Raw genomic sequence first — 14,068 nt, forward strand, 5'->3', positions numbered from 1 at the left:
CCAGAGCTTTGTTGCCGCAAAAACAAACTGTGCTACGCGAAGACTAATTTCGATTTCGAACATGGTATTTCGTCCGCTCTTCGAACATACCATGGGAAAGCTATTCGCGGCTGGAATCTCGGTGAAAATTTCGATCGAGCTATCCGTAGCTTGTTGACGACTCCTGGCCTGGCAGAGAGAAAGAGACAGTGAGAGACAGAGAGAGAATATTTCGATTTTTCCGTCGTTACACGACCACGCGTGGAACGTGGTCAGCGTGTGTGCGTTGCATCAGAGTGGGAGAGGTGCGCGACCCATGGGGTTATCATCGGCCTCTCTGTGTACCTATATCAATCCTAGCTTCGTTTCACGTATCACGCTCCGAAGCGTTGCGCAGGAGCCGCGCGACGTTCTCTCGGATCTCGACGCGCGATAATTTTATGGACGGAGCTACTTTCATGGAAAACTTTATCGTACACGGTTGCGTCACCAACGCGATCGGGATCCTCTGTCGCGAACCGTACCGATCTCGACTCCTATACTCGGTCACTTTTAGTCAAATGTCTCCGCACATTCGATCGCACATTTTCGTTTTTAAAAATGGTAAGACGTCGCATCTGACAAATCGTGCATCGCTTTGCGAGTAGTTAACTGTTCGTAATAAAAAAGAAAGTCCGGCCTTTCAGACGTATCGTATTTGAATTGTCGGGTTTTGTTTGCATCGCACTTTCAATCGCTCGTACGTCAAAATTATGACAAAATAGCATTTGAGGTTATCGACAAACGTATCGAACGATATAAATTATTTATTACTTTTCCTAGAACGAAAAGCTAGATACGCAGCTAGAAAGTTACGTCAGGTGATGTCATACGATCGATATATTTCATAGAAGAGATTGATATTTCTTCGATAATTTAGTGGAACGTACGCATCAATTAGAGGAAAAAGTATAGAGTGCCGATGCTGTTGCAATACCATTCATGTGCAAAGTGTCGTTAGGATCATATAATAATCACGTGATGGTTTGGCAAGCGTTTCTAACGCACGATGATTTTTGTTTTATCAGCATCAATAGAGGAGGCTGACGATGATACGTATGTACATAATTTCCCATTTCGTATGCTGAAACGATACTGTATCGTCGTGAAATAATATCGAGTTACGTTGGTGGCTTTGCGCATTGAATTAGAAAACAACAGTGCAAACGCGTTATCGTTTCTTCCAGTTTTCGATTTTGACACGCAATAACCGTAATTACGCTGACGTTAACATATTAAAAGGTGATATAGAATATTTAGAGAATCGATCCTCTGTAATATTATCGCTGTGGTCGTTGCGTCGTTATTTCCTTCCTCGTCGCTAAATTAATAATTTGAAACGGAAAACAGAAACCTTGAAAAGTCTTCATTTTCGAGGAGGCAGTTTCGGTTGAAATAAAAAATTTAGCGGTCAAGAGAACGAACCGTAAACCGCGACAGGCAGAACACGAAGCAGAGAGGTTGAAACCGCGTGGACGAGCGCGATCGTGCTCTTTTCATTCTAATTTTACTCACCGTTGCGGCCGGAAGAGTTGGCATGGGCTGTGAGACGGGCTCCAGACCGAGTCTCATGCGTTTCGCGTTGTCGCTCTCATTTTCGCAGGCCGTTGCCAAAATCTGCTCGGCCTGTACGGAGGTCAAGTGTGCCGGAGTGGGCCTCGCCTAAAAAGAAATCCCACGGTCACGTGATCGTCGCATACCGAAAAGCTCGAACTTGACTCAGACCTCCGGAATTCGCGAGCCTTCGCGGCCGATCTTCCGCGGTCCGCGCCGAGAACGTTCCTCGAGAATTTTTCCCGTGGAATTTTCGTACGTTCGACGCAGTCGAGGACACACCGACGCTGATACATTTTCACGATAGCGAAACGCAGCAAGTTACTAAAATAAGCGATATTCGTCTTCCTTCCGATTACCGATACTACATCTTCGGATACCTACCACCCACCATATTGCTCGAAATTGTTTCTCACTGAGCTCACACGACAAAATAAACTTCGACTCACCGCGTCCCAGGGTGCACCTTCCCTGCCACGTTTGTTTCTCCGACAGCTTTTCAGGTACGTTCTGATCCTCTTCCTGGCCCTCTCCGCGAACTCTGGGAATTGCCTGGTGCAACTGTCGATGATGGCTTGTATCTTCTCCTTCGGTTGCTTGGAGATCGGCACTATACGATCGAGGTTTTCGTCCACGAACAGCCTGACGAACATCTGTAAACACGCGACGCGGACAGACCGCCGCGGAATGAATTAAACGAGCCCGTACAACTTAGCCGGCGTAGGAATTAAGGGTTTCTGCGATGGTGGGAGCGTGTACCGCGGCCCTCTATTAAACTAATTGTAATTAATTAAGGAGACGCTGGCTGGCCGACCGACTCACGGCCATCTGCGGGCCCCGCTTGGATTTCAGGTTCCGCGAGGGCAGAAGAGAGGCCGCGTGCCGCCGCGACGTTGCCTTCGTAAAACTTTACGATAATTGCGGCTTTTTCGGGGCGAAAAAGTCCAATACCGGTCTGGTTTAGCTTTCATTTCGAACACCCCCCACCCCCCAGCCACCTCAGCCCTTCCGTTGCGAACGCGCGAACAACAATTTCGTATCTTTTTACGCGGTTACGGAGCACCCCGGCTAATACCAGCCGCAATAAACTCGCCGTTTCCGGTTTAATGCGGCCTGCTGCTCCAGCATACGGTAGTAACGGCAGACGCTGCTCCGGGGTTACGGTTTCAGGTGTTCCTACGGACGTTTAGCGCGGATAATTACGCGAAAACGATCGTTCGCCGGTGATGCACCGCGCACCGAACAACAGAGTTTCTCTTTCGATCGTACGATCGTGCTAGTGACTTGGGAAAATGGTGGTTTCAGCGTGTTACGGTAATGGTGTTTTGCATAATCGTAAGAATATTCTTACGAATGTAACGTTCCGACTATATGTTTAGAAAAGCTAGAGATATTCTTTGCAATGGAACGCCTTTGCTGCGTCGAAAAAGATGGGTAGAAATTAAGCGCGGAAACGTTAATTCGAAAGGTAGGTGACTTATCTCGGCGCAGTTACTACGTTCTTATCCGCAAAATCGCAATCGCAGCGTCGCTCTTCGTCTCTAAACGTAGCCAAAAGAGACTCGGTCGCCCTTCGACTCGAAGCTTCGGCTGAAATTCATCGTTCTCGCCAACCCTCGATTCGGAAAAAAAGCAGACACGAAAGCTACTCTCGACTCCGTTTCGCGTCATTAATCACGTCGCCACGGCGCGGCAGGGTGGCCCCGCGTTTCGTCCTCACCCCGAAACAAAATAAGAAGAAAAGGAAAAACGACCGGGCAGAAGGGAATTACGTAAATCGCGAACTTACGTTGAAAGCCTTCTGGCGCTCTGGGTCGTGGTGTCTGGGATCCAACCTCTCGTCGGCATCCTCGTCGTCGTCGTCCTCGTCCTCCTTATTACCGCTGCTGCTCGTTTCGTCGTGAGCGCTGCCCGTCCCCTCTCCAGGTGGACTGGACTCGCGATCGCGATCGGATCGCGAGGGCGTGGCAGCGGACGCTGGCGGCGGTGTCTTCTTTAGTCCCATGGCGTAGGAAGCCCACAAGGATGCCATATCCTCGCCTCCGACTCCTGCCACCGCTCCCAAATTTGGAACGGTCCCGGCTGGCATATCCACCAAATCCGAGGACCCGTTTCGCGAGTCTGCAATATCGATAAAACAGCCTGGTTATTCGTCGTTATATCGGTCATTGATCCGCTGAGAATATAAAGGTGGATCGGCGGATTTAGGCTCTGGGGTTAGCGTGGAAAATATCACGAATTTTAGCTGGTCATAGCCGTTACGCTGAAAGACAACTTCGAACAAACGATGGTTGATCGTTATCGTAGATTCGTCTGCCTCGAACCTTCCGGAATTTTAGCACATAAATCGTCGCAAAAGCAGGAAATTCGGAAAGTAGGAGTCAATTTCTCCTCGAACGTGACTCGAGAAACACGCGATCTTGGTGGTACTATAGATGTTTGATGACGGGTTTGAAGCAGTCCGAGATACGTTCCTGTCTGTAAATCACCGAATGTTCGCTACGCCGCAATGAAGCGCTTCTAGGTGAGATCTTCGAAAGGAACAGGAATTATTTACAATGAAAATCAAACTTGAAGCAAACACACGGATCGTACGGAGAAAGAACACCGCCGTAGGCACTCGTCTTCGTTCTGGTTTCGTTTTTAAGTACGAAGGAATTCTTCGCCCGCCGTATCCTTCTGTGAAGAAAGGCATTCCAATTGACCCCGACCATAATTGCGCTCAAAAGCAAGAACATAATTGGCCCGAAACGTTCGACTAAAGTGCTAAAAGCCGAAAACCATGCCTGTGTCGTCAATCTTCCCATCAAACAATTCCCCCGACGTTCGCGAATTACGCGAAACGGTGAAACGAAACGTCCAATTCCGCATTTACATCAACGACCAGTCGCGTAGCTCGGCATTAAACGGTGAAGTTTTTATCGCCGCATCTAGAACGGCGTCTGTCAACTTGTTGCGCCTAGCCAACCCGCGAAGACAATTCAAATAACCTCTCAGTTTTCCGTAGAACTTGTTCTCATCTGGCGATCTAGCAATTCCCTTCGAGCCTCGATTCCCCCGCTTCTCGGGATCTCGCGAAGCGATAGATCACCGGGACGACGTTCGTTCGGAATCACGCGATTGGGAAAATATTGTTGCGCCAAGTAGAATTATTAAGGACAAAATATCGAGTGGAGAGGAAAGCTTTCGCGTTTATAGCGTGTTGACTCGGACAGAATATTAGCGCCGATGCGATCGATATCATAGAACTTTTCCATATTTTTTTGCAAGCCTGCAAATAAAAAGATCAGGCTTGCATACAAATAATGTAATTTGCATTCGGAGTTAGGAAGGATGTACGTTTGAAACTGCGTTTAAAAAAGCAATCGCGCTATGTGGTTGACAGTTGTTCAACTATGCTAATTCTGTTTTCTTCGATTTTGTTGCGCAGAGTAAAACACGCTTGAAAATCTCAAAGATATATCGGATGACTTTAAACGCGGAATACAAGCTGTTAACTGGAGGAAGATTGATGGGGCGTTCCTGTTCAATTGAATTCCTGTTCGCGGAAGAGAAGGACGATCCCCTTTCTTCCCACGGTTAAACTGGAAAACACTAACCGGTTAAATAAACCAACTGACAACGACCATGTGGGTGGTATTTATGGCATAAATATAATAACGATGCTACGTTTGAATTGCGTGACGCCACTGATTAAGAACGATCGAAGGAACAGCGAGCCGTCTCGCTCTACCGTATTCATCGTATCTGAGAACGGAGCTGTTAGCATTACAGTTATTCAAGTTTACGATGGAGATGTGATAATTTCAGTTGTACTAGCACGATCAAACAAGAATACTATCTGAAGTCGTATCGGCATTTATCGTTGAACGAACTTGTAAATTCTGCTTTCAACGGACGATTATCAGATCGACATATAGAGCGATGTTTAGCAAAGTTTTATATCGTTAATCGAATAAGTCGATTCTTTAAAATTTTAACCGTAGCACGAAAATTAACCCCGTTCGACGGTTCCTCGTAAACTCGCCACTAAAAACACACATTCTCTAACAATCCTCCACCTAGAAAACCATAAACTTAACGAACGGCTCTTCACACACCAAAATTACTCTTCTAAAGTTCTTCGCTGCCCCGAACCTCGCATCTCGGTTCGTAGCTCCTGGTATAATCACTCCTCGGCCGAGTTCAACCAATTGGCAAGGAAACGGCCACGGGAATAAAACATAACAGAACGGAACACTGTCCTCGCGTTAACAACAGGATATCTTAACGGTTCCCGAAGAAACTCGCTCGGCAAAGTTCGAGCGTGCAGCCGCGTTAAGTCGCGATGCCTATTAGAAAATCGTTCTTAGGCAACGAAACGGCTCATCTTCGCCTTTTAACGGCTCCGTATTATTCCGAATGATCGGGTTCCGCCGAGAAAAATTGCAGTCCGCGACCCGCGCTCGTTCGAATAATGAACATCGTCGACAAGTCGGCGCGAGTACGCGTGCAACGTGGAGCGCGGCGTCCCGAATACGGGCCTCTGTCTCCGCACCAACCGCTATTTACAGGCCTGTCTCGAGGCGTCTCTTAGGAACGTATCCTTTCCGCCGTGCAAAAAGGCCGACCTGTTTCCAAAACCCGTAATAAGTCTAAGTAGATCCCTTCCACCGGGTGTAAGAAAGAGGCACGCCACCGCGGTCCCGGGAGAGAACGTACCGGGCGAAGGTGCTTTCACGAGGATGTTGCCGAGGACAGGTACGAGTCGGATCGGCGCGGCGAGAGAGGCTACACGCGCGAACTCGACCGACACCGACGCCAATCCGTGGGTAGGGAGCGCCGCGGGGGAATCGTAAAGAGGCTACCTCGGCTTCGTCCACTTCTTCCACTCTACCTACTCGGTAATCGATTCTGAATTAGGAAAACAAAAATCGAGGATTCGGAGGAAAGCGTAATCGCGTGCGCACGGTGTTTAGATTGCATGGATTTTTCAATTTCGCTAAAGTAGCGAGGAGAACAAACGTATAGTAGAACCGCGTAGAAAGCTACTTATTATTCGTCGATAATTTTATTCTCGAGAAAATGAATCACCTACCAAATTCCGTATTCGACGACTCAGCTACTATGCACGAACGCATACGCTTCGATCGGCGAGAAACTCTCTGCCGCGTTTCCCACGAAGCGCAACGTGAGCAGAAGTCATCGGACAGGAAGTCCAACCCTCTTGTACCGAGAGAAAAAATCCACCACAATACTAAACTTACACAGTTAGAGCAGCGCTCGACGGTGCGAGCAGAGTAGTCTGACCAGTCGTTCCACAATGAAACTGGCTGCCACGAGCGTCGAAAACAACAAGATTAATGGCTAAATAATCGCGTTTTCAATGCCGTCTGAGTCTCGTTCAGCCGAGGGACAAATTGCAGGACGCGACATCATCCCGGAAGCCGTTCGACTCGAGATTTGCGCGGCGTCTACGTCGTAAGGCGATGTCGTCGGTAGAAAGCCGGGCGCCGTGCCGCTCTTCGTCGACCACCCCGAGTCGCTTACCGATTCTAATTCCGCGCCGCGCGTTCAACGATCGCGCGCACGCAACCACGCATGCCGCTTCCAGGAAGATTCCGGTAGAACCAGTAACTGAACGCGCGAGTAGACGACCCAGGAAACTGGACCCTCGTCCAGGAGGCGGCGCAACATCGGCTCTCCTTCCCTCTTTCTCTACGGCTGAAACGGCCCCGAGGTTGCTGCACCTTGGTTCTTGCGCCCGTACACTCGGCTCAAACAATTCGTGGCCACGAGGAACGCGCTGAGCGGAACGGCTTCCCTATTCCCCACCCCTTGTCCTGGGTCAGGGAACGATTTCCCAGTTTGGTCATGCTCGATTGTGTTGCAGAAACATTTTGCGGCGGATGTGATACAAAGACCGTTGCTCGATTTTTCGACCGAGTTCGCAGCGGTTTTAGGGCGAAGCTGAAGTTCCATTAAATCGAAGATAATTTTGAGAAGGGAAATCGCTCGGGTAGAGCGAACTCCCGTTTCATAACTTAAGGAAGAATATCGAAGAGTCACGTCCGGTTCCACGCTACTTTGATATATTTTTTACATTTACATACATGTGTATGTATATATCATTTTTATTGATCGAGGTGATAAGCGGACGCAAGTTCACGTTACCGCGAGTGTAGAATGTTAACGTAGAACGAAAGCATACACGTATCGGATTTCCGAAGCTGTAGATGCTAGTACCGAATACGTCTAAACAAGTGGAATATGAGTTTGCAGTATCAGAAATGCGATTTACAGGCTGCGAATTAACTAGCGAGGATAAATAGCTATCCGATGTGGGAGAAAAGTCCGTGTGAACGTAGATGATCTCATGAGGGCATACTTTAACGACTCGGCGAGTCGAGGACAATGAATAAAGCTATTAATGATCTTGAAAAGGAATAACAAATCCGCCACGATACTCTTCGACCGAAGAAATCGCACATTCACCAAGAACATAATAGGGTTGTAATTATGGTTAGTAAGAGACCTACTCGAACCCAACCTATATGCCGTGAACTCAAGAAAACTACGCTGCACCCTCTCGGTGTGTTGTTTATATTTTATCTGCTTTGGCACGCTACGACACAAAGTGACAAATAATGTTTTATTTCTGCCGAGAACGAATATTCCTATTCCACGCACAGAAGTAGTAAATAACATAATATCGTATCTAATATCGTTTCACTCTCGCTTCCTGATTCTCTCGCCATGCAACGTTTCATTTTGATATTTATTTCAAACAAAACGTAATATAATATTACCCTCGCCCATTGCCTCTTATTAACTCTCCTCTCCGATAGTCGATAGCTGCTTCAGACCCAAAACAAAATTACTAAAACCAGCCATTGCTTCATCCCCCGTCCCCTTCCATGACTCGACTGCCGTCGGTGAAAAAGCGCGCAAAACGAATCGAGGCATCGGTGTTCGTCCTGCTGGCGAGTCGTTTGAGCCGAATGTACATAGATACTAGTACGTGTACGGGTATACGCACGCAACGTGCAGCAGATAGGAGCAACGCACGGTATACGGCATACGGGGTACGGTACTACGCTTACACCGAGGCATCGAGGGTTTCTGGCCTGCGGCGAGCGGATGCCGGCGTTGCAAAAGCAGCAGAGGGGCCAGGGGAACCCGGCCTAGGCTCGGCTAGAAAGCCGGTTAGCAATCCCAATCCCACCAGGCAGCACCGTTCCTGAACTCGAATGGCCGTCCTGAACCTGAAATCAGTCGCCTCGCCACCCCACCCGGCAGAGTTCGTCCTCCTCATTCTTTCAACCGCTTCCCGCAAAAGGAAACTAATACCCGGCCCAGGCGACTTCCTCTTTTTCTAGCCGCTACATGCGTGGCCGTGCAACAAAATTCACGGACGAGCTGGCGCACGCCCACGGCCCCGTCCGGCCAGCTATGAATACATACCGGCAAACCGACTCCGAGCCAGCGTGTGTTTTATCTCGTTCAGCCAACGATACACGCTAGAATGTTGCCTGGGATATAGCGTGGAACACGCCGGGGCTCGAATCCGAGAGGATGTCGTGGATTTTAACGGCATGGTCGCTGCCGCGATACCGCACCAACCGCCGGACGTTTACGCGTTTCCTTCGCACTTTGTTGCGTTGGTGTGATGCTCGTTCGGCTAAGGGTAGGGATAAGGATCTTTCGTCCTTTTACTTTACGCTTTACACGGTTCTGCCGATGGAAAATTTTATATCAACGTAATGCCAATGCTTGGTTCGTCTGCCTCTTTTCCCAATCTATTCGTATTTTTGTCTTTCAATGATTTTCGAGTAACAGCTTGCCCATCCTTGTTTTCCTTGAATATTTTACTTCCACGATTGGCTCGTTTCGATAATATATCTCAGATGGATGAAATATCTACATGTGCTAGATTACAGAAATTCAGAAATTTCCAGTTCGATCGATCCGATGCTATTCGCCCGACACCGGAGTAAGTGCACGATCGTTTAGAACTATCTTATAAACTGTCAAGCATCGAATCCTACCGCGTACAAAGTAGTCTGGCAACACTTTCTCTGACGGTACATAATCGTAATATCATTTTCATATCTCATGCCGATATGTTCGCACCGGTTGTCGTCCCATAGATAGATGTTTCATTCTATTTTAACTTATATAGGTGTTACATATTTTAACGAACGTTTAACGAAACCTGATGACTTTCACTATCCCTCGATATTATATCTCGATACACGATTGTAGTATAATTTTCTGCACGAGAGAATACAATTGATCGAGTTAGCGACGTTTCGTAATTAGACAGAATTATACCCTTGTTTCAATTATAAGGCTATTTGCAATCTAATTCAATTACGAACTTGTTAGAAACTTCTTCGCGACTCGAAGCTACTGTTATTTTTAAAAAAAAAAAAAAGAAGAAAGAGATCCCTACACTTTCACAACTTCTTCGCGTCAATTTTCACGTTAAAATTCTCCGAATCACCAAGTATAATACATTCTGAAACTCGTAGCGTCCACGTAATTCCGTGGTAAACGCAAATACGAACAGATTCGCTGGCACTGGGTCTTATCAAGATTCGCGTTATCCGAAAATCGCCTGACGACACGTACGGCCGTGACGAGAGAAAGAAAGTATCCGTGGCAACCGAGCTAATAACCATACGAGAAAATCACCGGAGACACGATTCGCCTCGCAACAGGCGTTACTTCGCGTCGCTTTCGTAAATGTCACCAGCCATTAAAGCGAAGATTCTTTATCGCGTCGCCGACCGCAGGTTCTGCGAAACGGCGAGATTTAAAATCTCGATATTCGCTGGAAAGATGAAAAATCGCGGAAAGACGTTTTTCCGTGGCAAAGAGAGAATTCTGTACGGAGCGTATGAGCGTAAGAGCTGTATGCTCTTCTCCGAATAAAAGAAATTCGTATCTTGTAATTTCATTACGAGCCGGAGATATTCGTAGATAATTTAAGGACAGTTGGCAGAAAATTTTAGTCGCAAGTTGGATTTTAAATTTCATATTTATCGTATCATCGAAGCTGACGAACTGTCGAGTCGTAAGTAGTATAAGTACAAATTAAAATGACAATGCGTTGCTCGCATCTATCGACTCGAAATTTTACCTTCGTTCGTAACCAGACGTATCTCTGTTCCCACGGAGACAAAACCAAAGAAACAACGTACACCATGGAAGCAGATTTCTTTCACCGATTAATAGATTTACATAACAGCCATGACTATCCTTTGTCACGAGCGGCCGTGTTTCTGACCAACGTCTATTCGCCTACGAGTATTTCGCAAAATCGATTTCCCGATAAAGGCCCCGTCATTCCGCGCCGCGATCGCGTTGAAAAGATCGCCGGGAAAATATACAACGAGCGAACTTTCGTTTCGCAAGCGCGGCTGCTATCTGCCTTTTGAATCATCCGACGAGAATTCACCTTTCTGCAAAAATATAAAAAGGAAAAAAGAAAGCGAGAGAGCGAAAGAAAGAAGGAGGAAAGAAAGGACGAACCTTCCCTTAATGGTCAGTGACATTTGCGAGGATGACGGAACAATCCGCCCGTTTCCCCACACCTCCACGAGATTCCTGATACCGCACCGGCACTTTTGTTCCTTTTTTCTTCCCTCGACCTCGTGTTCGCGTTGGCAGTCCAACGTTTCGCGAGAATTCATTTTCCTGGGACATTAATAAATTCTTTGGCCGAGTAGCACGCGAAAGAACGTGGAATTGCTTCGTACGGATGGCCGACGTCTTTGGTGGTAAGAGTTTTCGGCGATTTACGAGGAACGGTTCGTTAAACAATATTTCTCAAGCTTGTATTTGTATTTCTAAAGCTTCAGTCATGTCTGGTTACCTTTGGTAAAAATTCTACTTCGTACGCGCGCTCGTCTAAAAATTTATTTCTTCGCCTATTTTCCATATATCGCGAGGGAACTCTCACAAATGTCAAACGGTAATTTAACGAAGGAACGAAACAGTCGTAGGAGAAAATCACTTTTGCTATGCAAAATCAGGTTTGCTAATCGCACGACATCAGGCATCTACCGTGCAGTAGGTACGTGTTCTCTTTGGCAAACATCGTCGAGGAAAGATTCTTTACCGTTAAGACACAACTTGAGCAGGAGCATATTAACTGATTAAAAATCGTGATAACCACGCGATGATAGGACAAAGATTTATTCGTTCTTCTCTCGAAGCTGTTCCGTCGACGTCGGACGACAGGCGCAGCCTTCTCGGAAGAATTCATCCGTAAGATACATCGTTGCCCACGAGAACTTTTATTCGGGAAAAAAAATCGATTTATCTTACCGGCTACCGTTTCGAAATTCTATCCACTGTTAATGGCTTTATCGGTAGTTGGAAGCTTATACAGGAACCGGACGCTAACGGAGTACTTGAGTGGTTTGTCAATGTAATTATATTACGAGCGTCGCTACGGTAGAAACATCTGTGGAGAAGGAGAAATCCAAGATTCGTAGACTTCGTCGTTGCAAAAAGCAGAAACCTAGAGAGACGCGATTAGAATACGTTTCTCGTTTTCGTGGAAAACAATCTAAGATTGCAGGAACGAAATTAAAAAATCAGACAAACTCGAAATCCTCGGAATTCCCAAAGCGTGATAAACATTTCAATTAACACGCCCTGTGCACGCAGCCAGGCGAGACGGGACGAGGCGGAGGCAGAGCTGGAACCGGCGTGAACGACGAGCGGGATGGGAGGGACGCTGGAACGGGGCGAAACACCAGTAAACCGGTATAAAATATCGTCCGCCATTTTCCCAGCAAATTTTCCGCGGCGATCGTAAAACGGCGGCCGCGCGTGTTTATCGCGAAATCGATTTGCGAAACGCGCGTCCGGGGACAGGAGAACGACGACGAGCTGTCCCGCGTGAAACGCAGAATCCGCGCGCTGGTCACCGCCGCCGGTAAAGGAGCGCAGGGAGGCAGAAGGGGAGGCGTGCAACGATCCTCCGGTTTGCGCGCGTACCATCGCGTCTTCGTCGGGCTGGTTCATTACGCAATGACCAGGTCCGAGATGCGGAGGCCCGGTTCGAAACCAGTTTTGCGAAACGGCCGCCGCCGACCAGGATCCCGGAGGAGGGGACAGAGGGCAACGGTGAATTATCCTTCCGCAACCTCGCCTAACTGAACCGCTTCGGCATCGAGTCAGCGGCGAAAAAGGAGAAGGGAAGGCTGCTCGGTCTCCGACAGGAGGTGGTGTGCATGTCATCGTGATTTAACTCTTTCGCTACGGCCGAGTTGCCCTAAAAATGCTACCGTTCTACGACAACCTTAATCGCGAGCCTGGATATTAATCAGAATGACGAGTTGTCTCGTCGTTCGCCAATTACATAGCGAAGCGATCTGCTTAAAAGATTCCAGAATTCCGAAATTTATTTTATTAAAAAATGTTACGACGAAAGTTTTATGAATCGAGAGAGACGGAGATTGCGATGGTAAGGTCGCTGTTAATCGTGCGATTAATCTCAATGTATACTTGCAAATCGGCTGTCAGAACGAAATTGATTCATCGCTTTGACGCCTAATGTATACTTAATTCGACTATGAAGATTTAAACCTTATTGTATAGTCGCTTATCTAAATGAATAATCGCGGAGAAAGAGAAAGAGATCCTTCGATATTAATCTCGACGATCAACATTCAATTGAATGCATTCATTGATTCAAATCGATGTAGCGAGGAAAGAGAAAGGACTGCTTTGGAGTTCAATGTCTAATTCGACGGTAAAGAGTAACGTCGGCACGCAGTCGCGTATCTGAATCGATTCGTTCTTGCGAGAAAGAAACCGGGTATCCGATGTCTGATATGATAAGATCACTATGTACTCGTGTATCCGAATGGCTTTAATGCTTGTTCGCCTGTATCGATTCTTACCACCTTGAATGGAAGATAAGAAATAGTTGCTTACGTACTCGAGTGTTTGAAATAACTGATACGTTAAATAGGTGTTATTACAAAAAATACGTACACGTGCCGTACCGTGCATTCGGATAGCGATAAAATTAGTTCCATTAATAAACGTGAGTTGTCGCGACCTTGTATCGAAACCGATTTTAAACGTAGCGCTGTTTTCGTGCTGTTAACGATGGAAAATCAAAAATTTAGAATCTCGCGATCTAATCAACTCGGAGAAAAATATGACGATAAAAATTGAAGAACTAGAATCCATCTATCGGGCTGTAAAACCGTTTAATTGTAATTAAATTTCATTTTTACGTCGCAACGTAACATCGTTCTCTCGTCTCTGTCGCGATTTTCCAGACAACGAAAGTTCCCGAAATAATCCAACATAAAACGTCAACCGATCGATCCGCGTAATCCCATGCATGAATCTTCGTAACATTGCAGCATTAGTCGAGCGATTCCGTCAGACGATAAAGCGACACGAGCCCGAGACGATTGCCAGCGCGAAAATATTCCAACGAACGATTCCAATCCCCGTCCACGGTTGATCGACGCATTTTCTTCGA

General features: G+C 47.0%; 1 protein-coding gene and 1 long non-coding RNA gene across 6 annotated transcripts in view; one reads left to right on the forward strand and one right to left on the reverse strand.

The window, feature by feature from the left end:
• LOC143303503 (uncharacterized) overlaps positions 1-14,068 on the forward strand; it is a 206,404-nt gene that overhangs the window by 182,831 nt on the left and 9,505 nt on the right. The gene's annotated exons all lie outside the window — the stretch shown is intronic.
• LOC117159922 (nucleolar protein 4-like) overlaps positions 1-14,068 on the reverse strand; it is a 96,358-nt gene that overhangs the window by 10,961 nt on the left and 71,329 nt on the right. For all 5 annotated transcript variants that reach the window (XM_033340150.2, XM_033340139.2, XM_033340132.2 and 2 more), the window contains 3 exons: positions 3,362-3,693; positions 2,022-2,225; positions 1,534-1,680 (listed from right to left, as the gene is read on the reverse strand). In XM_033340150.2, coding sequence (XP_033196041.1) covers positions 1,534-1,680; positions 2,022-2,225; positions 3,362-3,693 — 683 coding nt within the window. The remainder of the gene's footprint in view (positions 1-1,533; positions 1,681-2,021; positions 2,226-3,361; positions 3,694-14,068) is intronic.

Source organism: Bombus vancouverensis, chromosome 13, assembly GCF_051014615.1.
Source record: "Bombus vancouverensis nearcticus chromosome 13, iyBomVanc1_principal, whole genome shotgun sequence".
Classification (NCBI taxonomy): Eukaryota; Metazoa; Arthropoda; class Insecta; order Hymenoptera; family Apidae; genus Bombus; species Bombus vancouverensis.